General features: G+C 38.6%; 1 protein-coding gene across 1 annotated transcript in view; it reads left to right on the top strand.

Annotated features, from left to right (window-relative positions):
• Window positions 1-604: 604 nt before the first annotated feature.
• Window positions 605-26,686, top strand: part of NEK6 (NIMA-related kinase 6) — a 42,783-nt gene continuing 16,701 nt past the window's right edge. Inside the window, exons 1-6 of the mRNA XM_009707852.1 lie at window positions 605-697; window positions 9,839-9,979; window positions 11,243-11,305; window positions 16,854-16,964; window positions 20,552-20,660; window positions 21,916-22,023. Coding sequence (XP_009706154.1) covers window positions 605-697; window positions 9,839-9,979; window positions 11,243-11,305; window positions 16,854-16,964; window positions 20,552-20,660; window positions 21,916-22,023 — 625 coding nt within the window. The remainder of the gene's footprint in view (window positions 698-9,838; window positions 9,980-11,242; window positions 11,306-16,853; window positions 16,965-20,551; window positions 20,661-21,915; window positions 22,024-26,686) is intronic.

Here is a 26,686-nt window from a genome sequence, read left to right on the forward strand (position 1 = left end):
ACACTTTTCGGATGTCTCTGGCCAAAGAAAGCTACAGCTGACTTTTTGCCATTTTTGTTTTACAAATGGAAACATGCTAACCATTCTTGAATTGTCTGCTAAGTGTCTGATGCTGTTGGAGATCATTAAGGTTCAGTAGTTCTAGGGGAAGTAATGCTAGCCACTGTTACAGTTGACAAAAGCAGTGTCTTTTGTAGGTAACATACCACTGACCAAATAAACCTATTTTCTGCCGTTTTGCTTATTATGTAATGATACCGGTAATGTTTGTGAGACTGGTATTTTTGTTTTGTAATCTCAGGAGAGCAAGGGTAGCTTTGACCTGTTGCTGTGTCCTTTCAGCGTTCTGGTCCGTCAGTGAGCAGCTGAGCGCCGGTGGGGCTGGGGGCAGAGGAGGGTTTTCTCTGAGAGCTGTATGCATGAGTCAAGCCGAGGGAAGAAAGGGGAGGAATTGATTCTTGCTGTCTTGATGTACAACCACGTGTAGGCACACCTCTAGAAAGAGTTCCTTGCTTTCAGCGCTGGATAGACAGTGATGAGACTTCTCTCTCCACTCTTTCTTTTAACTCCAGCAGAACTGTGAGGCAGAGTTTGGTATGATACCATGGAAGGGCAGCATAACCATCCACATCATCTAGGAGACCAGAACAACCCTCTCTGCAAGCTGCCAGGGCAGGAATACCAGCATGATCCTCAGGTAAGTGCCTGTGTCTCTTTAGTCTTTCTCCTTCAGTGTTTTCTTCCCTTCCTTTTATAAAGGTCTTTAGATTTCTTAGTATGTAGCTTCCCCGCCTCTTGTTTAGAGTGCAGTTGAGGCAGTTTTGGGATATATCCAGTTTGGGATCCTGCCAACCAGCCAGAGTTTCCTGAGTCCAGTTTTTTTATGATGGTAAGAGAAAAAGGAAGTAGTTTGAATTTTGCTTAAAGCGAGTATTTTAAAATCATCTAATAAAAACATGTACTGTGTTGGCTTTCTCTTCTCTTGGATTCTTTGAAGAAAAGGCCAAAAAAGAGCAGTTGATTGTGTAAGGGAATAAATGTATTTTATCTCCTTTTATAGTTTAACAATAAATGCTGAAGAGGTAATTATCAAATACAAGAAAAAGTTCATCCGACATGAAACTGTAGGCTCTCTGACTTCATTTCCTGTGAGTCTCTGTAATCTCTCCTGCAATGTATTTTGTCTGTACTATTACCAAGTTTCACTACAGCAGCTCATATGACTCTCTCTTCCCTGCCTTTCTGCAGAAGTGGGCTAAAACTAGGGTTAGACCTGTGTTCAAAGTAGTGTTGATACCTGGACTGTAATCATGAAACTCGCATTTTGTGAATTCTGGCTGCTTGTCTTTTTTTCAGACTGTCTACCTGTTTATCAGAACAATTAAGTTTTACCTATATGTATTTTAAGGAGTAAACAAAAAGCATCGTGGAAAAGCCATCAGAAAGAAGACTATTGCAACTGTGGTGTAACGTTACCTTGGGGAGGGGGCTGTGGTTGTTAATTTGTCATTCCAAATGTGCAGTCCAGTGGTGATCCAGGTTCCTTGAACAAGAAGTGATCATTAGGAAAGCCGTATCAGAACACAGTATAGGATTTGCGAAAGTGGTAAGTTGCCTACACGCAGAGTACAACGATGAGCGTATCTTAGGCAGCACTGCTGGGAAAGTAACATTGCATGGAGCAAAGCCCTCCTCTCCTAATGTGGCAATTTGTCATATTAAGTCATTTAATAATAATTGAATCCCCTTGATTAATCTCCTAGAATTAGCCAGTTGCATTTTGAGCAATTAGGGTTAATTACTGTCTCATTTGGCAGGATAGAGCCCCTGTAATTATTTCATGAACAAGATCAGGAAGTGTTCCTGTGCAGCAGATACATTCATGGCATCTTGGAGCACATGTTAGAATTTGTAATGACATAGTTAAGTGTAATTAGTAGCTAATAATCTATGTTCTGCTGCTATGCTGATGCTGAGTGGGCTCATTTTGCTGTATGGTCATTGTTCAATGAAACCTCCCCTCAACTCTGTTGATATTCAAGTTGTGTTAATGGAGGTCTCTGAGTATATTAGCTGTTCTGAGAATGATCTAATTTGGAATTAGGATTGCAGAAAGACTTTCTTTGTTTTTGCTGTTAAAATAAAATTCTTAAAAAAGGTGAATAGCAAAAATATGCTGTCTACCAGAGAACTGAAAAAATGCATCTCCTCAGCAAACTCGGTTTGGAAATTAACAAAAATTGTACTATTTTGAGGGCAGGCTACCTTACACTCATGGCATGATATGATTGCTTATTACATATTTCCCGTTTTCCATTTTTCAGGAACATAATTATATGTAATTTTCAATTTTCTGGTACCTATTACCTGGAAGAATCCAAAATTACATAATTTCTTTCTTCTGAAGATATAAGTAATGCAGACATGCTATGTAATAGCTGGTGGAAGAGAGAAAGGTTTGGGAAGGAAGAATTGACCAAACTCGTCGTACAAGAAGTGTCGTGAATGACAAGGATAAAAGCTTAGGCAGAAAAAACAGAACTTGAGCTTTTAGAATCTTGGATGGGGAGGGCTTTTTGTATGGAATGCTCCTCTTCTTTCCAGCCCTTTCATTCAAAACTACTGTGTCACCCCCCAAAAGACCAGAACAACATTGTGCTCCTCTAGTAGAAACTTTCCATACAATTATGCTGCTTCCTAAAGCTTTTTTTCTTTGCATTCTGACAGAGGTGTTATTTCTGTTCTATAACTAGTTAGTATAGAGCTATAAGTGTATCAGACTTCTTTCTGTCTGTAACTACTGTAGTTTAGTAATGAGATGACACTTTTGAGTAATGCTTCGTATTTAGAAGTTTTATAGAATAAGTGAACATATAAATATAAAAAAGGCCCAATAAAACCACAGTTTTAGCTTCTGGCTCCCTTACGTGCCCAGCATTACCCTGATGAAGCTTGTCAGCAAGAGGCAGAACATTTTCTAGTAATATTCCACAGTGAAAGTGTCAATTATTTAAGTCTTTAGATTACTTAGTGTTTATAGAAGTAAACAATAAAAGTTATTTAGGAGTAAATCGGTGATATAAAAATACAGAGCTATAATTTTTGACTTAGTTTTTGTACTAAATAAACACAGTAACTCACTTTTAAGCGACTTTTTTATATACTCGCGTAGCTTAGCAGCAGAGCTGTTTGTGGTACTTCCATTTTGATCTGTGAATTGAAGGTAGATTTGAACTAGTCATCTAGCAGCAAAGACTCTTCAACTTACTGTTTTCTGAAATGCTTAGATTATTGCTATGTTAATACTAATTTCTTTGTGAATATCACCTTGGTCTACTATTTTCAAGCTGGTATTTCTCTCTTTCCTTGTCATAAGGTAGTACAAATATCTGCTGTTAGGGATGTTAGAACTTTGAAATTCAAGCCAAGCTGTTCAGCAAACTTTAAATTCTATGTAACAGGTCACGTTAAGGATATTTTATGATGACTGTGTAGTCTAGTTTTGAAGCTGCAGATTGAAAAACTTTATGTATTCTTCAATAATTACTTGACTACCTGTTTGAAGGACAATCCATATTTCAAAAGTTTCCTCATCTCTTGTGAGCTTAGAAGTTATTTTTTTAATCAGTCTGTTCTAATGTGTTCTTATAAATTCACACTGGAATTTCAACCTCAAAGTATGCAAAATTCTTTTTAGGTAGGCATTATTGAATGGTGATGGGTGTATAATTTGGGACATCATAAAGAGGTTTGAAACGCTGATGTTCATAGTAAATCATTGATTATAATGTATACATGTTCAACTGGAGGGGCTGAAGCTTCCCCATCTTCTATTGCAGATGTCTTTTAAAGGTGTAATTAGTTTACAGTAAATGTCATTCAGATGAAGTATGCACTTTAGAAGCAAGGAAACCATTCCTTTAAAATTAATGATGCATTGCAAATATCAGAAAAAAAACTTATATCCAGCGTAAAGATAATTAAAATTCAGGTCAGAAGTGTATGACTTAGTCGGGGTAAATTTTTTAATGAGATTTCAGAAAATTAATTGGGCGAGTATGTTTTTACTCTTCTAAAGAATATTTCATTTCATGGCTCTACAGGAGAGATGTTTTTATTGGCATCTAAAGATGGTAGTGTCTGACTTTTTAACTGTTGGTTAACCAGTCTTTAATGATTTTAGGTTGATTACAAATAATCTAAACATCTCGTGACCTTGTAGCCATTTGTGCAGACTGATGACTAGTGCTGGCTTTCCACATGCCGATCAGACAACAGTAAAACAACTGACTTTATTATTAATTAACATTAACACTCTGGGTTTATATATTGTGCAATTAGCAGCGAACATTCCCCTTTTTTTCAGCTTATTCAGGCTTATGTTTTTCCATGCCTCTGGGAGAAGCAGTCATACAGGCATTGCTCTGCAGCTTGTTAGTATTTTACTCTTGGTATTTTGGTCTTTGGTCTCACAGTCCTCCTTTGCCTGAAACGTTGGGTTAGAGGCTGCAGAAAAGGCTGCTTGGACGGTTTTCTCAGGACTGTTCAGGATTTCCCCAGCTCTTAAATTTATCTTTGTGTAATTATTTATTGGCCAAACGTTAATGGTTCTGGAGATTGAAAGGATTTCTACAGAACATTTTTTTCCTTGTTCTTCCTTATCCAAAAATAGAAATTCTGAGCTATACATCTACTCATTTAAAAAAAAATACGAAAAATATATTCAGGTTATGTAGCTGTCCTACCTGCATGTGGTTATAGCAGTGTATGAAGGATTTGGAGGAAATTGTATCAAATCTACAGTTGTAAATTTTGGCATGGTTGTATCCTTGCATGCTCAGAGAGCCACCTCTTGTCAGGCACCTCTGGTAGCACTGTAACAGACATCCTTGAAAATGTGGAGATGTAGGTAGAAACGACATCCTATCACCAAGGAGCAAGTATATAGCAAGGAACTTTTCCAAGTGTGTCATCCTCTGTATTTGCCTGAGTTGCTTTATAATCTGGTATGTAGAGACTCCTATTAATCTTTAAGTTTCTTATTCTTGCAGCGTATGTGTTCAGGTGTGTACAGGATGACATAACTGAATTTTTTATTTAATTGGATTTTTTTTAGCATTACAGAACCTTACTGATTCTATTTTTCAGAAAATCTCATAACACCTCAGAATTTTAAGCTGAAAGTTCTGGCAAACTTCCCCCTTAAGTATTGCGACGAGGGTTGTCGTTGTATACTTTTGCCAGCTTTGAGATTTTTGCTGTAGCATCAGTGATTACATCTAAAAGAGAACAAGTATGCCAGAGATGTTGTCCAGAATGGCTTGGTCTTGGAATAATCTCTGCATTTCTTTTTAAAAATGAATAGCCTCTTTATTCGAATGAGGAATTAATTGACTTCAATCTTTGCCGCCCCCCTCCTCCCCTTTTTTTTAATGGAGTAGTAGAAGAATGAAACTTCATTGTGTGGATAAAGAGAACAGCCTTTGTCTCAAAACTAGTTCGTCCCAGACTGTCCCCTTCCTACAGCTGCACTGGGAACAGAAATGTGCAAACAGCCCAATTTTCATAGTGTCTTTCGAAGTCCAATGGTTGGAGAGCTTGCTTGCTTGCTTGGTTTTTTCTCCCCTCTTTTTATTTCTCTTTTTTTATTCAGGCTCCATTATGGACCTTGAAACCTGTTGTGCAGAGACAGTGGCTTGGTTTTACTGAATTAATGCAGACCTGAACCCTTCACCGAGCCTGAATCTGTCCTGAAAATGAAAGAACCTATTTTTGAGGAACAGATTTGAAGATGATAGTGGTATCTAATTTGACACACAACTTACACCTGTCATCAGATGTAAACTCTCAGATATGCAGAAATAACGAACACGGTTTATTTGAATGAATGTGTATTGGTTCTTCGACAGCTTTGTGAAAAACTGTAGTGGTTAAACATGGAAGGACTCGGAAAAAATGGAAGAAAGTGGAGTTCCGCTTGTCAAAAGTCATGAAATAGGTGAAATGTATGCAAGGCCAGACTATAGGGATGGTATTCTGAGGAGGTAATTGTTTCTTAGGTATTCTAAATGTATCCTTGTAACAGTATTCAGAAGAGTTACTTGCTTATGTTTAAGTACAGTAAAGCATTAGAGAAGGTTAATTTTAAACAGACTTATGGGGAGAATGGACTGCTGTAATCAATAGAGAGCTTTCTGGTATGGTTTGGCTTAACCCGAGCATGCTCTCTGGTTCGTACCATAATCAAACATCTTCTAGCCTGTACGGAAGCTCCATTACTTTAATTAGGTCTGATAGGTTGTGATAGCAAATGCAAATCTAGGTCATTGCATATGTAAATGTGCAGCTGTAGTCCTGGAGGATGCCAGAACATATCAGCTAAGGTGTCCACTCATCACCCGGCATTAACTCCAGCATGGCAAGCAGACTTTTTATGCTAACCATGTGAAAGTGGTTAGGACGCACACATACACCCTGTCACTTGCCTAACACTTATTTATATTTTCAGGTTAAGAACTTGCTAGATATTTCTTGGCACATGCTTAAAATATTAATTTACACTTAAACATTCTTAGTTTAAACACACAATTTAATGATTTATGAAGGGCAAATGGATACCATCCTTGACTGCAGCATGGATTTCTTCCTGAGAAAGGAAGTTTTGTGGTAGTTGCCTCATAAAATCTTGTTAAAGCTGCTACCTCTATTACGAACGTTAGCTCCAAGTTAGAAAAACTTCTGCTTAAACTTTGTTACTGCTCGGGAGGCATGCATTCATGGTTAAGGAAATGCTTTGATTCCTTTCTATTTTTTTAATTAGGAAAAAGTGTTTTGTAATTTTATATACTGATACCTGAGTAAAGCTATTTGACTGGACAGCTCAATTAACTTGCTTAGTAGCTCAGATGTTAAAAAAGTTGGGAAATGGAGATGTTCTGGTTAGTTACCAGTCAAGTTGAACAAGTGCTTGTGTTCAGACATTCTTCTGGTGATTTTTGTCTCTCAAAAAATGCATGTGAACTAATGTTTCATTAGCACTCCCTGGAATGAGATGAGTATTCCTGTATTACTGTAATGTATGTTGAGGAGTATAACTGTTTATCAAATCCCTGCAAAGAGACATTGCAAACAATTTAAACTGAGAAAGCTGCAGGGGCTGATTACTTTGAATATTTACTTGTATTGTTTCATCCCATGTTGCCTTACTTTGTTGATAATTTAGTAACTTAAAGAGAAATGTACATAAATAACAAAGCAGTGTTATCTTAACATTCTGCTATTTATCTCATGACCCATAGGCTACCTTTTTCCTCATCAGTGAAAGGATACTCCCATTTTATGGTATAGTATACACTGCAAAACTTAGAGGAATGAATCTTGAATCTTCATTTTAATTTTTATTTTGCTGTGTTATAGCTTGTAAATTCAGTATAACTTCAAGCACAGCACAAGTACCAAGACTGACCTTCCTTTGCTTGCTAACACAAACTTTGAATGCAGCCAATGGTGGCTGCGCAGTAAGGTGGGTATCGGGACTTATTTCAGGATATAGGGGAGACTAAAGTGATCTTAAAAGGGAAATGTTCCTTGAACTGTTTAAAGGAAATACTTGATGAAATTAGCTTAGCTTCCTATTTCTGAGTGACTCGCCTTCATGAAGAACTGCAAATTCTAATGCAGCCTTCTTATTTGTGTAGGTTATTGTTCATGAATTAAAATTTTTATTGTGTCATCTTTAGCCTAGAGAAATGAAAACCATTTCTCATAGTATGAAAATATTCAAATGCTTGTGGTGATGAATGGAAAAAATTACCTGTGGCCTTGGCATTTCAAAAATAATTACCTGAAGTGTCGTTTCATCTGAAAAGAAGGGGGTTTGCTCTTTTAGGGAACTTAAACTGAGAAGGCTGATAATCATGATGGCCTGGAGTTAAATTTCCAGTTATGTGCCTACTTGAATTAGCAGGCATTGGCTGGACACGATGGTATTGCACTTTTGTCTTTTCTGGAGTTCGTAACGGTCTAAGCTGTTCAGTGTAGCAACAGTCCTCTCTTTTCTGAACGGTGGAGCTTTAGCCGCGGTAGGTTCTGAGCAGCTGACGCAGGGCAGTGGTGTGGAAGTGCAGGGCAAGCTCGAGCAACAAACAGCCTTTCACTGACAGGGAGATGAGGGGGAAGATGACAACAAAGAGACCTGACAGTCTTTTCACTGTCTGGCTTGTGATTTGTATCTGCATCTCTGTATCATCAGCATTTACAAAACATAATGATTTTTCTTGAGTATGCCTGCAGTAGAGTAGCTTTCGTTGTAGGGATTTCTCCTGCTTTTGTAGTGATAGAGATGCTGTAAAGGTGACAGTTTTCCAAATAGCTTGTCTTGGTTGATGCAGTTTGTGGGTCAGAAATTACTATTTAGGGGCCTTTATTGGTGAGTGTTCTTAAAAACATTGAATTTTACACCTTTGTTGACAAAAGCTCTGCCAAGGAATTGTGATTGTAGTTCAGAGTTGCACAGACACATGTAAATCTGGAAGCTGTTTCAAATGTCTGATTGATACTTGTTTGTTGAAGAGTAGTCATTTTTATTTCTCTTGTAAAGAAAAGAAGTATAAACTTACTTACTCGTCAAAATGAATATACACTGTAAGAGGTCCTCACACTGTCTGGTATGTGGTGCTGGGAAAAGCTACTGGACTGAAAGCTTTACCTGCATTTTAAATCTTACTTGCAGCCCCAGCCCTCTGTTAGGAAATGAGAGTGGTAGCAATGGTCATCTCCTTAAAACATCTGGCCCTGCTGGCCTGCTCTCCCTGGACGCTTGTGCTGGGACTGTCTGCTAAAGCCTCAGCTGTAAACAATGGCTGTGTCTCTGGGAAGCCTCCCAACTTTTGTTGTATACTTGTCTTTTTGTGGTTTTTCGATGGGAACTCTGAAATGGCTCAAGATCCTGAAGCTTAAAAATATTCTACTTGGTGTTCATGGCAACTTTAAGTAATTAATTTTCATAGTTTCTTTTTTAAACATTGGTTAGCAGTCATGTTAAATACAGAAGAAACCAGAATGGCTCTAGAGAGCAATTGCTACTCCATGGAGTACGTAATCCTTGTTACGCTGTGTCTACCTACCTGGCTGGGTATTTACCTGAGACTGCTCAGAAGTAGGCATCAGCGTCTCCCAAGTGACACAAGCAGGTGAAGTTGATGAGAGGGTGTGTAACTAGGGAGACAGTGGTTTGGGACTAATTAGTTACTTACACAAAAGGCAAGACTTTTTCCTTCTTTAAAAAGTCATTTAACTTAATTCAGCCTATGTAACTAAGACATTTACTAAGAATTAATGCATTTATGGTCAGAATTATCTATAGACTGATAAACCTAGATTAAATTCTTGACCATTAGCAATGAGAGCAAGAGAGTCGCACATTTGGCGATATTACCTCTGTTCTGTACATTTTTGGTAGCTCTTACTAGTTTCATGCTTTGATTTGGTTCATACTTTTATACAAGCCTCTGCTGTTACGTGTGTGTGCGCTTGCAGCTGCATGCCACATTTTTATATTGCGACTGCTCTGGTACAGCATTGTCTGAAGTGGACAAAGAAAATACGAAGGTTGGGAAAGGAAAGCCAGACCGCTCTGTTGTCCATTGTACACCAAATCACCACCAAATTTGTCTTTCTTACTGGGCAATCCTTACCGTGACAAATTTATCCCCCTGAATATGATTAGTCATAGAAACCGCTAGTTTGCGGTCATAAAGAAGACAGATTGGGAATGCGAATTCATGTTTTTGCATCACTTTTTCTAGCTCATTAATTTAATTTCTTTTGACTTGAACAGAGACATTTAACGTCATACCCATATCGCTGCACATTGGCAGATTTTCAGATAGAGAAAAAGATTGGACGAGGACAATTCAGCGAAGTTTACAAAGCGACTTGTCTTCTGGACAGAAAACCTGTGGCGTTAAAGAAAGTTCAGGTGAGCATTTGAGTTCAAAGTCTTAATATTTAGCGGTAGAATGGGAATGTTTTAAGTGTCTATGCAGATTACTTCAAGTCATGTACCTCTCTCAGTATTCTTTTGTCGGCTCATTTGATATTTTACATTAAAAAAACACAACACTGCTTTCTTATTTTATTCAGTTGGGTTTTAGAGGGTTTTGTTTTGGTTTTTTACTTTATTATTTCAAGATAAGGAATAAAGAACAATGCTTCTGAAGGTCTCAAAGCAGTTTTACAAACACCGATTGAGTCAGGTTGGTTCCGTGGTGCTCAGTTTACATCTGGATGTAAGAGACCACATGGCCTCACTGTGCTCCTATCTGCCCCTCGGCTCTATCCTCTGGCTATCTTCTCCATATAGCCCATATATCCTATATGGGACCCTCTTTCCGTTTTGAGCAGCCAATTTGCACTGCGTGGTCTTTATCGCTCGTCACCTTGAGGTGGGTTTATGTTTCTAAATCAGAATTATGTAGCAGTAGTGCAATTCCATATTTGTTTTTAATTTCACTTTTTACTTTATGAAGAGGGTTCGCTAAATTATAGTTAAATGTGTGTGAAAGAATGAGGCCCTAATGGCCATAGTCATACAGCTGGGGGACTGCCACCTCGACCCAGATGAATCATGAGAACACAAGAGGGAAAAATGCCTGCAATTGCTGATGGAATTTAGAAGAATTTCTGAAAAACTTTCACGCAAGCAATATAGATTGTAACACTTGTGCAGTGTTCAGAACAGCATTTTGTTTGAAGAAATTTGCCTTTAATCCTTCAACAGGTCCTTTAAACTCTTGCATCTAGCGACTTACTCTGATGATTACAGAATAAATATTAATGCTCTACATTATTGTAAATTATTACAGAGAAATCAGTGGAAGCTGTATCTCTGTTTAAAAGAAAAAGTAAACATTTTATCTTTTATTTACCATGCGAAATTAATAGTAACTAACTGTGACTATGTTTTGAAAATCACAACAGCAAATTCACAAACTATTATCTTTATTTTTTGTGCCACTTAGAATACTGCTTACAGGTTCTAAAATTAATATTACCCTATCGCTAGCCCGTTAGTGGTTTCAAAATAAAGAAAACATTGATCTTTCTTTGATCTGGGGATTGTGTGTATACTCATTACAGTAGAAGATATATAAATTGGGGGAGGAAAGACCCAGTTCGTGTTAAAATATAAAATTCTTTTTTTGTTGTTTCATTTTCATCTTTTGTGTTTTTGTCTTTGAAGATTTTTGAAATGATGGATGCCAAGGCTAGGCAAGATTGCATTAAAGAAATTGACCTCTTGAAGGTAAGAATTTGTACAGTGACTTTTTCTCGTTTTTGTTTTGAGAAAAAAAATTGTTTTCAAGTTGGCAACAGTCATTTGCCTTTTACAGTGAATAAAGTTTATATAGCACACACAATCATCTTGATAGGCCGTGCTTTCTTTTGTAAGCTAGAATGCCTACATGATGCAAGAGTTTTGTCTTAAATCTTAATTTTATTCAATTTTCTGCCTACAGTTTAAGCCTATAGTCTATTAAAAATCTTTGTCATAAGAAAAAACACAAGTACTCCTCTTTCAGAGAGGCATGTAAATTCTACCCTTTATGTGTGTTGATTTGTTTGTCACTTAAAAATAAACTAATTCATGAACTAGCAAAATGGGAAAACAGGTTTGAATGTGCAAGGTTGTGTATGTACATGCATACATCTCACACATGAAAAAGGTAGTTTAGATGAAGGCTCTGAAACGAGGGAGTGTTTTTTTTAAGTGATTAAACCAACTAGTGATTTTTTTTTTCCATCTCAGTAATTTATTTCAAAATGTTGCTAGAAAATATATATGCATTGCACTTTAAATATCTATTTTGAGTAAATGCAACAGATTGAAGAAGGCTAAAATTTTAGTTTAGTCAAATTCTAAAAGTATGAAATACCTAAAATCACATTTACAAAATTAATTATTTCTATTTAAATTGTCAGTTTATATTCATGCAGTTGTAGACAGCTTGAGTCTGCTAGACTGTTGTGAAGGCATACAGGATAAACATGAAGGTAGCAGTTTGTGTGAATGTGATCTAGTTGCTTAACAGTTGTGGAGAAAAATAATGCCAAAGTTAACATTCAAAAAGAGAATTTGTGATGTTTTTGGGTTGTAGGTAATCTAAACAGTTTTGTCTTGAACTCTGGTTATGGAAGATGTCATAAACTTGCACTGGATTTATTCAGAACAGAATGTGCAAATTTATTAGAATCAGAGGAAACTGAAAGCAAAATACCTACGCTGACAGGAGGCTCTAGAAGGTCAGCTCCCATCCACCTGTGTGGGATGACCAAAGGCAACTTACCTTCTTGAGTGAAGCTCACCAAGAAGCCAGGTATCAAACCAGGGTTACTGTAGTGGCTGAGTTGTGAAAGAGGATACAATACACTGGGCTGCATAGGGCTTCCCTATTCACTGCTGAAGACATTTAAATTCTATCTTACTCTCCCCGCTCTAATACCATCGCCAAAGCTGTCTAGTCAAGCTGTGGCCGTATTGGCAGCCTGATTCAGCTCCTTTTGAAGTCAAAAGCTATTGTATCTGTCTCTGGGCCAGTGTATTTCAGTTTAAAAACCTCTGTTTGTCTGGAGTTAAGCAATATCTGTGCTTATTCTGAAGTCTTTGGTGGTTGTGTTCCAAGCAGAGTAGCATGTTTGCGATGCTTACAACTTCTTGTTTGTGATTTTTTTTTTTTTTTTTTTAAATAGTAGCTGCAGCTCTCTGGGGGGAGTGAGTTTCTGTCATAGCAGCAGAGTGCAGTTCTGCTTTGAAAAATACTGTTTGATAAAATTGGATTGTTTTGGAAAATGTTTTGTAGAATACTCGAAAACATTCTGGTAAATTCATTTAATTGGGTGTGAAGGGAGGAGCAGGAATAGTTACCAACAGTCTACAGAAACACACTGATATGCTGTTTGATATGCAAAATGTTACAGTGCTGCTAGTTTAATTATTATTTATTGTTGAAAGTCAACAAATCTTCCTACTTGGACGGTTGTGTAGCACCATCCAAGGAATCTAAAGTTTGAGTATGTTAAAAAGTCAGTTTGATGAATCCTGTTGTATTACAGGTGCAAAGGGGGTATATTTCTTAATATTGCCTGTATTTCACTTCCTTCAAATGACTACTAGTTTTTAACTCGGAGCCAACAAAATCCATTTAATTTTATCCAAGGTGCCTATAGCTCAGCTCTGAGAAGATCAGCAGATAATAAGTAAAAAGTAATCAAAGTTGAAGTTACCAGTTCTGGAGCTGTGTTAATGATGCTGTTGTGGTCAGCGTGTTTGCTAACCCGGAGCAGGCACCGGCTGTTCCCCGCAGGCAGCCGGGCAGAGTTACTGAGGGTTTGTCTGCAGGCAGGGCAGGGCTGGTGCCTCAGCATCAGCAGCTGGACTGCATCACTCTCTGCTTAAGCCAAATAACTGATCAGATCAACATATCTGCAACTCGTCTTTTGCTGATTGATTGCTCCTATGCTGCCTCTTCCCACAGCTTCCTAGCATTAACCGGAGGTCTGTATGTGGATGTGCTGGGGTGGTCATGAAGTGTCTTACTTTAAAACTTCAGAACTGCTTCATCACAGTAGGACACAGGTCCCTTCTCAGGGCTGGGCAGTAGATGTTACGATTTATGCAGCATGGCACAGAATAGTCTGTGCCTGGAAGTAGGAAGAAGCTTTAAAAGTGAGATTTCAGTTCTTGCTGCAAAGTACGCGTGATCTCTGGCCTGGCTTTTTATGAAGTTTCATGGGGTTTCTTGTTCTGTTATGAGCTTGTCACATTTTGGTTTCCTTTTAGAATAGTGTGTGCGCAGCTTCAGGCAAGTAAGACAAGTATATTTTTCTCAAATGAATTACTTTTCTCAAATTTTAATTGTTGGCATTTTTAGTGTCACTATATTAAAAGTTAAAATACATTTGACTTCCTAAGTTTATCAATTAAGGGAGTAGTTCTGGTGTCTAGAAAGTGTGAAGTGTGTAAGGACACGGTTCCACGCAGTATTTCAGAGTCTGTTTAAATCTTGCTCAACTTAACTTTTTTTTCATGACTCTGTTGGTGTGAAGTACACGTCTGCATTGCAATTGTCTAGTGTCTGGCCATGTAGTATGGGATATTCTTATTTTTAAAACTTTCTTGCTACTTTTAAATTCTAGTGTCTAGTATGAAGTATTTCTAGACTATTACTAAAACAGCTTGCTGTAAGAGCTTTTTTTTTCATTTGTTGTTTTTATTTTTAATGTGGACCATTGCAGAATTTGTGAAGGAGTTGCATAGAGTTGCTGTAATCCATCCCTATCAAAATAATACTTTGTCTTTTTTGATCAAAGACTTCTATGTGACCATGGAAACAAAGGGGTTTTATGTGATTTGTAAATTAATTATAATAATTCAAAATGTAATGGAAGCCAGGCAAAATTGTGTATTACTTTCAGCATCATTCTGGCTAAAAGGTTTGGGTAAAGCAGTTCAATAACGTGGCTGTAATCAGCATTTGGGCTGCTAGCACCCACGCTAACTCATTTAGAGGTGGCTTACCCTTCCACATGCCTCTTGCTGACAGCACTGCTGTGCATACACATCAGGCATTAACTGCCATCATACTTTTAGGATGCGTTAAAGAAATAGGAAATGTCTTTAACCCGAGATAAAGCATTTGTACTGTTTTGTGCTTTTAAGGATCCTGTGAGAACATACTTTCCTTCTTACAAAAGAAAATTCAGGTAGCCTATTTCCATGCCACACAAATATACAATAGTTACAAAAAAACCCCAGAGTCAATATATTTATTTAAAATAAGTTTGACAAAAGGAAGAGTGGAGAGTGGAAGTTTGGCTTATCTACCTGGCTGTTCTGGGAAAACAGAGTTCAAAGGTCAGTCACTTGTAGAAAAAAATGTGTACTTCTGCATTCACACCGCTGAAAGGCCGTGGGCCGTCTCCTGGGTTTCCCAGCTGAGAAGAGTCAGTAAGGCTTCTGCTAGAGCACTCGTCCCTCTGCTTAGCTGCAGCAGAGGGTGGTGTCAGCTGCTGCTGCTGAAAGGGAAGTCCTTGGAGATCGGCTCATCACAAGAGCTACCACAGAAGTTAGCATGTGGTGTTTTGTTTGCTTGCTTTTAATTTTATACAACTTCATCCTAATAGAAGAAACGTTCCTCTTCAGATCTAATGAGTTTCTTTAAATCAATACAAACCATCAGTAAAAAGTACATACAGTCTCACAAAAAAGATACTTAAATTCGTTATATCAGTTAAGCAATGCTTGAGTCTGAGTAAGTTGCGCTTTGTTATACATAATAAACTAAGTGAAGGCTAGGGTGCAGGACAGGAAAAATGTCAGTGTAGTAGCTCTCCCAGCAGTGTGCAGCCTTCATTCCCTATTACAGCGGTAGTGTTTTGATGTTGTCTTTTATTGGCACGTGGTGCTGAGGCTTAGAAAAAGGCGTGTGACTGCTTGAACTCCCCAGTGCCTTTGGGAACTCAGGAGAGAGTTCCCATCAGAGCATCCTAAAGAGGACAGAAAACATCTCTTAAATCATAGGCTTACCTGTATCCACAAGAGCAGAACACAGTACCCAGGCATCAGGTCTGTCATTATAGACGGTGCTTGGGATGATGGGGGGGGGGGGGGGGAAGGCACCCCGATGTGCATTAGGTGTCAGGGGCTATTCCGCTCGTGATTTTGGTGCTTTTTTGTCTTTGATCGATGTACCCAAGAGCAGACGTTTAAAAGAAATTTCAACAGAAATGGTGGGCTATGATATTTATTTATTTATTTATTTAGGTAAGGCTTGGGGTTGTGGGAATGTTCTTCTCCTGATGCCTGCACATGGATCCCATTAACGCTAATGTGTGCTAGTGTCGAGGCATTGCAAAGGAGAATCTATCCCCTAATGTGCATGCAGAGAGGAGTGATTAGTGTGATGGATCATAACAGTGTTTCTTTTGGCTTTGTAACCCCTGGAATAGACAGGTTGAGTCACAGCTGTTTAGTAGACGAAATGCTCACTTTAGTAGTTTCTAAATTTACTGCATTTCTAGGAGCACAAGAGAAAGATAATCTAAAGAAAAAAGAGCAAGAGAGAGTGAATAGAGTTCTCTAGATACTACATTGTCTTCTAAGCAATTACAGTTTTCCACTTTAAGAAATTCAGACATAAAAATGTTAAAACAGAAATTTTAATTTGCTGAGCCTCTTTCTTAATTTAGTCCTGTGAGTAAAGTGTAACAATCTGAGAAGGTGCAATTTTTTAAGAAACATAGAAGGAAAAAATTTAAAATATCAGTTGTGAATATCAGAAGCTATACTGAAATGGAAAAAAGTAATTAGTGAAGATGCAAGCATAAATAATCAGAAAAATAAACTGACGTATGCAATTTGTGCAACATTTTCCTCCATCAAAGTTTTAATTTAATTCTATTCTTCTAAGGGCCAGAGAGACCTCAAGGAGAACTGTTATCAACAGTTGGTTTTTTGGTTTATATTTAATGGGGGGAAAAAGCCCAGGTATTGCTTAACAGAGCTTCTTTCAGGATGTTGCTTTAAGTATTTTGTGAGTTTACAATAGAAAAGGTTGTTTAACACTGTTTTGGGCTATGTTGCTCTTTACTCAAGACATTTTTATTACACTGTGCTTGTGAGAAATGATACTTATTAGAGGATTTTTGTCTATAGTAACTCAGAGCACAGTTTGTAGTCACGCCTATTGTGAACTGTTTTGCATAATGATCGCAAAAGCGGTACAGGTTTGTATCTCGGAGTTGTTGTTACTACAGCGTTACAAGTTTTCTTCTTGCATTCCCTCTATGTGCAGCAACTGAACCACCCCAATATAATTAAGTATTTGGATTCTTTTATTGAAGACAATGAACTTAACATTGTCCTGGAACTGGCCGATGCTGGTGATCTCTCTCAGATGATTAAGGTAAGGATGTGTCAGTTCTAGAGGTGCTACAGACTTTCAGGATTAGGCAGAGAGATGAGGCGGTGGGGGTAAGCACGTCTGTGCTAGGAGCACTTTTATTCTTTTCTGGAGTTTTGCACAGTCACAGGGTGCTTCCAGAGCCTAAACCGAAGTGTCTGGTGGCGTTTAAAATACGCCAGGCTATGCTGCTTGCTTCTTGTCGCTGCTTCGGGAGGGAGCAAGCCTCTGTAGGATTTGGTGGGACGTATGTGTTATTTGCAATAACAACGTTATGTGATTTATCCAGTCTGTGATTGATGGAGACATTTAATTATTGTTAGATCCACTATTTGCATAGCCTGTCTGCCACTCTGAAGACATTCAGGAAAGTGTATTGACTTTCTTTGCAATGGGAATTTAGGTTTGAGAAAATGTTTCAAGTACTTGTTCTTCTTTTATGTTGCTCTTAGGAATACTTGTATTGCTGCAAACCAGCTTTAGTTAAGCTGTTACCACCTGCTTTTATATTTTCTTTGACATGTTAATCTTTAGACATACATCCCTTGTGAGAACAGATGTGTTATATCGTGTTTGTTAGCACTCTCAACCTTCTCTCCATGTTTTACCTGATTTTTGCCATCATTATTCTGTAATTATCATAAATGAATGTTTGGAAAGTTCTCCTCCTTGTTGTCACAGTTAAAATATCTTATTAACAGATTTGTTTTCTTTTGCCAGCAGAGCTATGAGGCACTAGGCCAAAGGCTGTCAAACAAGTTATCCATTTAATCCATAGTCAACGGCTAAATTTACAGTATCCGTGAAAATCCACTCCATCTCACAGGAGAGTCCCTCTGGGCGAGCGAGCTGGGAGCAGGCATTTGGTAGGGCTGTTCCTGGGGAGAGCCCCAAAGTTCCAGATGCAGCCTCTCTCTGCAACCGCTCAGTAGCAGGAGCGATGGTTGGATCTGCCCCGAGCCCGAGGGATGAGCTGGTGGTGACCAAAGCCACACGCGCGGGCTGGTGCCACCGCCTCGAGTGCGCGGTGACGCGCGCCGGTGACAGCGGCCGCGGGTGTCAGGGTCTTGGTTGTGCTCACTGAGGGCTGTGGAGACAGAGCTTGTCCTTCTGCCTGGGCAGAGCTCTTGTGTATTTTTATCTTTCACTGTTTTCTTGTGGCTTCTTGTATGTTTTACCCTTTTCCCAACAGATCCTGGGAAGCTTGCAGTTTACCTCGGACTTTTTGTAGTTGCAATTAAAGATGGGGGAAAAAAGTGAGGGTTGTGAGAGGAGGAGTTAGGGCTGTGATTATCCTAGGGTGTGCAAGTGTTTTGCTTGATTTTTAAATCTTAGCTTATAAAAAGTTTTACCTATGTAATTGTGAGACATCATCATATAAAATGTTTACATTTCTTTATCATTTACAGTTTTCAGTTTAAAATATTCCCTACTGATAAATATGTTCATTTATCTATCAGGGTTGGTTATTTAATTTTTTTAAATTACTTTTTATGTCATTATAAATGGGAGTTACATTTTTCCGAAACATAATTTATAGATTCTTAGGTTGATATCTTGAACAGCACTGTAACTTGCATTCTTTCTGCCAGCGCTAACCCCGATCTGGTCTGTTTTCCCTTGTGTTTATCACAGGCATGAAGAAGATGCACTGGGTTTTTTTCAAGGTTGTGTAATGATGTTTTTCCATTGGGGCAAATCTTGGAATTCCTTTTTTTTTTTTAAATAGAGAAAAAAAAAACCAAAACCAAGAGGGAACAAAAGTCTCCTCCTAAATAGAGCTTTAACTGCAGAAGTGGACTTTGCCTGCCTGCCCGTCTGTCACCGCCTCCTCCTCCCCCCACACCCCAGTCCCTTGGGAATTGAAGCTTATGTGAGGATTTTCAGTTTCGCGAGGCAGTAGGAACAGTAGTAACGACCCTCTGAAGGTGCGAGAGTGATAAAAACAGGGACTGTCTTTGTCATGCCCCTGGTGCCTACATTATTTATGAGGTATTGTAAAGCTGATGTAAGAGAGTGCTGCAGCATAACCCACTGGAGAGTTGGGACTTTCTTGTAAATGTCAGGCGAATCTTATTGGACATGACATTTAGAAAATTATCATTTGTGGTCTTGCATCTCCACTCTTAAATACTTCAATGAGAGTTAAATAATTTTATTGTGTATATAACACTTTATCCCTCACCCTCTGTAATTCCTCTGTGCTCTCTATCAAGTTTTGTGTTGAAACTGTTGCAGTCTGTCAGATTTGCTGCTTGGGGAATTGCACAGTCATGCCCCTTCACAGCTGATCTGCAAAAGAAAATTTGCCATTGCTTGAGTCAAACACGAACCAGTAACAGCATTTCACGTAAAATATAAAACGTGACAACGGACATCAGATGTCTGTACTAAGAGGAAAAAGCACAAGATGCAGAAAGGGGCAACAACCAATTCCCTTCCTTTATTCTTGCTCTTGCATGCTGCTGATGGAAATTCTCAGGGGTACGATGCAAAAGAAGTGCAGTTGTAGTGTGCTAGAAGGGTGTACAGCATTTCAGAGATAGTCGTTATCCGATGACACCTTGTATATCAAAGGATGAGGATAAATCCTAAACCTCTGGAAGCTTATTATAAGTGTATTTTGTTAATGCTGTGGTTGAGGAACTGGCTCAGTATCTAGCACAGGAAGAAGCAATGAGAAGTCAGGGACCAATAATCTGAAGTAGTGCAATTTTGGGATGCCTTGGAGGAGGCGGTCACGCTTTGCATGTGATGTGCACGGCTGTGTGCATTTCTAAAATGGAAAAAGAGTAGTTGAAGATATATAATGTTTAGCCTTCACTGAAGTGTGCAGCTGTTATCCCTGTAATAAGCTGCTCGGGAAGAAGATGACAGTATTCCAGAGAGCCATCACCATGCTGCACTCCTTTGTATTGTGCCATTATGATTATTTTATTTGAGAGCTCTTAGCGCCCAGAGGTCCATGGAATCCGGACTCAGCTATGCTTGGCGCTGCATAAACGCACACACAAAACGGTATTTTTCCAGATCGGTGTGTCTCTTGATGAGTAGTGTCTTTCTGTCTTACTGGAGATAGTTCAGTTAATTTAGTATTCCTATTATGCATGAAATACAATATATTATTCTACCTGATCACAGAAGAAACATGGATACTTTATTGATGCTCTTGCTATCTTTTAAAAAAGAGAAACGGATTACCTTATTGTTGTTAATAGACTGTACAATAATGAATGGTTGCAAGAATTTTTTTTATGATCTTTGTTACTTAAGGCAAAATATTTGAGACATTTGTTGTTTTGAGGCATTAAATATGTTTTGTGAGGTAATTAAGGAGATTAATGCTAATTATAATTGGTGTCCATTCAAAAATGTCAAACCAATTTAAGCATGTTTTTCATAATAGTTGTTAATTAGTGAACTGCGTTGAAGTTTAAATACAGAGAGGAGGAGTTAAAAGCTGATCAGAACAAAAGTCATGCTGCCACAGATCTAGAAGACATAAGCAACCTGCAACTGACCAACACAAGTCCAGGAACGAGTCAAATATGTTGCTTTTTTACTGATCTTTTATTTATTTCCTCCCACAGTATTTTAAAAAGCAGAAACGGTTAATCCCGGAAAGGACGGTGTGGAAATATTTTGTGCAGTTATGCAGTGCAGTTGAACACATGCACTCCCGCAGGGTGATGCACAGAGGTAACATTAATTCAGTCTCTTTTCACTGAATAATAATATAATGTTCCAATTAGTAAGCGCCTACATTCAAAAACAATTATGCTGATGTTCAGCCAATGCATGTTTAGAGAGGCTGGAGCTTGCAAGATGGATTTCTCCTTCTGTTTCTTTGCTTCATTGTTAAAGGATTCAGTCCGAAGTGAGTGTGGTATTAGGAAGATGAGCTGCTTTGTATTCCAGGCACTGATATTAAGTAGAAGTGTCAAACTTACCATTAGAAGAGTGTCAGAAGTAAAATGCTGAGACTACTGGATACAGGGAATTCGAAGAAATAGTCTTCATTATATTAGCTGTGACCTTAGAGAGTTTAGAAGAGTTTTTTTTCTGTCCTGCAAGCTTTTCTGAAATATTAATACAAATGTCCCACACTCTCATAACCTGTTCTCTATTTTCATTAATTATTTTTGAATCTCTTGTCTTAGAACTTTCTGTAACTTTGGATAGAGCTCAAAGATTACATTGCTGCTTTCAGCGTAAATGAAATGCTTTGTGAAGGACTTGACTCAGGAAATGCAAATATCCCAAAAGGCACCAATACCAGTCTCTGCTGCTTGTTATTTCCTTTCTCCTTTGAAGTTATGAGTTCTTCATGATCTTTTTCAGCAATCTGATACTGATTTTGCTCTTTTTTGCATCCCTTGATGCAGTTTACCAGTTGTACCTGAATTAGGTGTGTAATTAGTGGCTGAAATTTGGAGCCTTGCACATTTAGTCTGCTTTAACGTGAGGAAAGAGCCTCACTAACTCAATCCTGACAGGACTGCTTGGGAAGCTGGGGTTCTAGTGATTTTTACACTCCATGAACAAACTGGGCTGTACAGAGCCCAGAATTTGTGTATATGTGGGACAACAATTAGCCTTTAGTGTGAGGAGTACTGGTGGGCAGTACAGTTTCCTGTAGAAAACGATCATTTTCAAAGAGAAGCAGACTTATTTCTTTGATTTCCATCAGTTAAAGAGGTTGCCTCTATTCTGTTGTGCTGTTTCCTACATTTTTGCCTCATTGGTAGTTCTTGTGTGCTGGGAAGTATACTTTAATTTTTGTGTATGTGTGGAGCTTGAAGTCTTGGAAGATTCAGCCTGTCAAAGCTATAAAGACACACGGTTCTGCTCAAGCCTCTTTTGTACAGAGAGTGCTCCAGGCTATATTTCTATTGCAGTATTAGAACCAAGTAACCTTTTGTGGCTTTGACCTTTTACCTTTTTCTTCTTGCAGACATAAAACCAGCCAACGTGTTTATAACAGCCACAGGGGTGGTGAAGCTGGGAGATCTTGGATTAGGCCGTTTTTTTAGTTCTAAAACCACAGCAGCACATTCCTTAGGTAAGATGGTACTTGTAGATGTTAAGCGAGCGCTGCGATACTGTTGTCAGCTGTGATGTTCAAAAGAAGTGGTATCGGTCCTCTTGCTATGACAGAAGCTTGATTCAGTGGATGCATATACTGTATTTTCTGTGATATGAATTTTAAATACTGTTTATATGAAATTAATTGGAATTTTTTATTTTAAAACTCCACTTGATTCCCCCCCGCCCCCCGAAGGTCTGGCCTGGTAAGTTCATGATTTATAGCAAGTGTAACAAATGTAGCTTTTCCACTCTAAATAGCATGTTTGCCTGCACTCTGCTTACTGGAATTAAATGTTACACCACCACCGTTTTTAGCAGATGCTGGCCAGCTGTCTTGCTCTGAACAGGGATTGTGACTGTCATCTGAGGTGAGGGAAGTGTTCAGAGCCCTCACGCTTCATCTGTTCCAAAAAGGGACTTCACTTGAAACTCAGCTTAGGCTTTAAAGATCCAAGTTTTCTTATCATCTTCCACATATCTCGGGGTTGTTTTCCTCCTCTTTTGTCAGTGCAGCTAATCGTTCTCGCCAAAGCGTAGTACCTTCCACTTCAACAGTGAACTGCTTTTCTGAGCAATTTTGCATCCATTAAGTAGTTTCATTTAGACAGATTTAACAGTTTACTTATAAGTAAAGTTATATGAGCCTTTGATAAAAGCGTTATAGTTGTAAATACATCTGTTGCTTCTGGTTCTCTCCCTCTGAAGCCTCTTGCCTTATCATGGAAAAAAATTTTCATAATTTGTCATGATGTTTTGTGGACTAGTCATAATGGTGATGATTCATTTCTTGTTCTTTTTTTCTATATTTTGCAAGTAGCATGGTTGTACCTCCACCATTTTTCTGGGAATTGAAATTAAGTTGACTGATTTAGAGCATCTGGGTTCCTCTCTCCCTCATTTTTACTGTTAGCGTTAATTACAATGCTGCAGAAAAGTATACAGTATATACAGTTCATTCTTTAAGTCCTGCAGTAAAAAATATTTCATAATTGTGTCTGAAACCTCTAGAGAGGTGGCTGATCTTCCATTTTTATTAATGGGTCTCAATTTTTTTGAGTCACAAAGGTACTTCTGTGTTACGGCAATGAAGGAACTTTTGGCTTTTGGTGCAGTATTTAAACTTTCACATTTAGTGCTCACAGTTGATATTGGAACACTTGGAATACTTACCAACAACACTGAAGCTCCTCAGTGCACAAAAAAGGAAGATACTTGCCTTATTTTGTGTGTGCTTAAAAAAAAAAAAAGGCATTTCTACAGTTTACTTTCATAAAATACTTTCATAAAACTTCTTTTGCATCAAAAGGATTTATACGCGCTATACGTAATCTATTAAAATAAATCCTCTTCACAGAAAGTTACAGTCACATCATCTGAACAGGCAAAAATATGATCATGTCTAATTATATGATCTTATCTAGTTTGACTGCTGCACTTTTTATATTAATAAGAATAAATTGGGGCTTGGAAACTGGCTGCACATGTAAGCCAAGCTTGTGACCTTTACCAGGGTTGCCCTCTCTTAATTGAGACACCTTGTGTAGGAAGAGTTAAGCCTCTTCTGCATGCACCTTGCCCTTCCTCAAATCAACAGCATCCTGGAAACAGGTGAATAAGGTACACTGAGGGAGCAGCAGTGAGTGATACTGGAGACAGTGTGTTGTGTTGTGGGAGGGATGGACATACCACCATTTCTAGTGGTTCTTGTTTCCAAGTAAAAAGAACATTTTAACAATCAAAAAATATACAGACTTGAAGTGCCTTTTTTTTTGTTTGTTTGTAATTTGCCAGACATACAGGTTTTGTAGCAGCAGGAGACATACTGATCTTGGTTTTGATTTAATTAAGAAATTTGTTTAAGTAGCTATGAGTGAACACCCTGCAAACCAGAGTGTGGTACCCGCACGGACGCAGGCTGTGATGCCGGGCACTTTGCGTAGCTGCGTTGCCCTGGCAACCGCCCTGAACCATCATTTCTCTGGCTGCTGACCCATGAATTGAACGTGTGGCTTATGCAAATATATTCATCTAATTTTTTTTCTTTCGTTGTATTTGCTAGCATCAGACTGGCATAAAAGGGCATTAGGCAGTACCACGACCCGTGTGACAGGTGTACCGCCGGGCTGCGGCAGCACGGCCGCCGCCGCGTCAGGAATGGGAGCTGTAATTAGAGCAAGGAACAGAATGAACGTCAGATGAATTACCAGGCAGCAGATCATATTTGTCAGGAAGGATTGCATACATAAAAATTAAGTGACAGTACATGCTGGGGTAATGAAAGAAAAATGAAAGATTTGCCCATACACAGCTCGTGAGATGCAGGCGAGCGCCTTGCTCGGAGCAACGGCAGGATGCCTGACCAGCGACACGGCCGGTCGGGAGCATCGCCAGGGCAGCGGGCGACCGTGAAGCAGGGAAAGCCCCAGCCCCTGGAAGACCTGTACAGGCAGACTTGTGAGAGGGGAAACGTGGATACCTCCTGTCTCACTAAGTAACAAAGCTGTGTTGGGAAAGGCGGCAGTATTATGGGAAGGGTGATAAACACCAGAAAACAGCTCGGGGCTGGAGAGTGTGGGTCAGTTCACCAGGTGGCACCTCTTCTGCTGCTTTCCCTTTTCCCTGTATGACTTGTGAGAGAAGACAGGAGATACTTTTCCATAGGGGAGAGCTCTTCATGTGCAAGCTTTACCAGAAAACTCCCATATTTTAAAGGTAATGAATGTAGCTAAGGCAAATTTTACTATTTCTTGTTACAACATGGTGGGTTACCCTCCTTTGTTCCCTAATTTAAGCTCCCCTGTAGCAGGAACTCCAGGGTTTAGTTTAATGGAGATGGACTTACATGTCACAGAAACTTCATTTTATTGGGGGGTGTAGGAGGGAATAGGAGAGCAATTGAGGGTGAAGTGAGGAGGAATGCTTCTCCCTCCCGATTGTTTTTTTTTCCCCTTCAGTCCTGCTTACTGTTTTCTTGAAAAACTTGTACAGCCTGTTCTTTTGCAGTTTATAATGCGAGCATTTTATTACATTCATAGTCTTTTTAATTTTTTCTTTCTTTGATTTGTATGGTTATTTTTTTTTTTTCCCCAGAGGAGCCATATGATACCTGTTTGACAGGCTGTTTCACTACAGAAAATGACTGTACTTAGCCCAGGGCTTTGCACCCAGTAATGATGAAATGACATCTGGATGCTGGAGTTTGGGTGTGTGACACCATGCAGTTTGGGTTTTCTTTTATAGTACTGGGGTGTGTTGTGCTTCCAGGTGTTGTCTCTTTCATTCAAGATTTAATAGGGCTAGTATTATTTTTTTTTGTCTGTTTATGTTTGACTATGTCCATTATTTATTTTGTTGATCTCTGTGGTGGGCGTCCAGAGGAATATCTTGTCAGTTAAGGCTACTCTAATATGCTTGTTAGAAAGTTTAAGTCATTAACTTTGCTGTAAAACCTAACTAGTTGTAAGACAAAAACTATAAATAGCGGAACCTATATTAAAACTGCATAATCTTTGGAAAACTGAACAGTAAGCTGGTAGGTTTTGCTTTACTAGGACCTGTAATAAATATAGAGAATTTCCATTAATATTAAAATGGATAACTTTATTGTGAAGCAGTATAATGCCCATTTTTAGCTAAATAAACTTGGCATTATCCAAAGCTTCTGATTGGCTTTACGTTTTGAAGAAAAAAAGAAAAAAAAAAACAACCACAAACAGCACCCCAACCCAGCCCCCCCAAACACCCTCAGTTTTACTCAGAATAGTCTTGGTTTTGAGGAGATGATTTATTATTTATTCTTGGACAAGAATAAACTTGGAGCAGTTTTTCCTTTCAGGGGATGCATGTAAGTCAAAGCTTCTCAGTTTAGAACATGCAAATAGCCATGTATTGGAGTACGTGGGGTGTTACACGTTCCTTCTGGTTTATTGTTGGATATGAGGGCAAACAGGGAGTAACTGCAGTCATGAGAAGAGCTCTGTTATAAATGAACTATTTGTCTTTTTTTTTCTTTTTTCTTTTGCTTGCCAAGCCAGTTTGCTATCTGAAACAAAATCACAGTACTTTAAGGGGCTAGTAAGTAGTACTTGTTAAGATAAAATGGACACAAGAAATCTGCTTAAAATGTCAATAGCCAATATTCTGTGTGTTTTGAGAAATTTTGGCCTTCTGGTCTGTGCCTGTAATGCAGTATTTGTGGAAGAAAAGATTGCTGCAGAGTTACTGCAGGGATATTCTACTACCTACATGTAAAACAAACAAAAAAACCCACAACACCAAAACAAATAAACACCAAACCAAAAAACTATAAGGACTTCGGTAGGGTTGTGTACATAATTAAATGCTAATAAGAAAAAAAGAGAGAACTTAGAGCAACGGGTCTTGTAAAACCTGTCGCAATATTATGCACAAAATATTTATTCTCATTTGTATGAATAAGTAGATTTCTTTTTTTCTTTTTTTTTTTTCCCCTTGTTCCCCCCCCACCTTGAAACAACTAGTGGGGGTGCCTCACACTGAGATTTGAAGGAATTTGAAGTATATTTTAGCGCCTTTGACCACTATTTCACTTTAACTAATTCCCAAAAGTTGAGCTAATTCCTAAATTCTGGGAAAAGACATCAGCCTTCTTGTTGGAA

The sequence above is a fragment of the Cariama cristata genome, unplaced genomic scaffold (genome assembly GCF_000690535.1).
Source record: "Cariama cristata isolate BGI_N322 unplaced genomic scaffold, ASM69053v1 scaffold6869, whole genome shotgun sequence".
Lineage (NCBI taxonomy): Eukaryota > Metazoa > Chordata > Aves > Cariamiformes > Cariamidae > Cariama > Cariama cristata.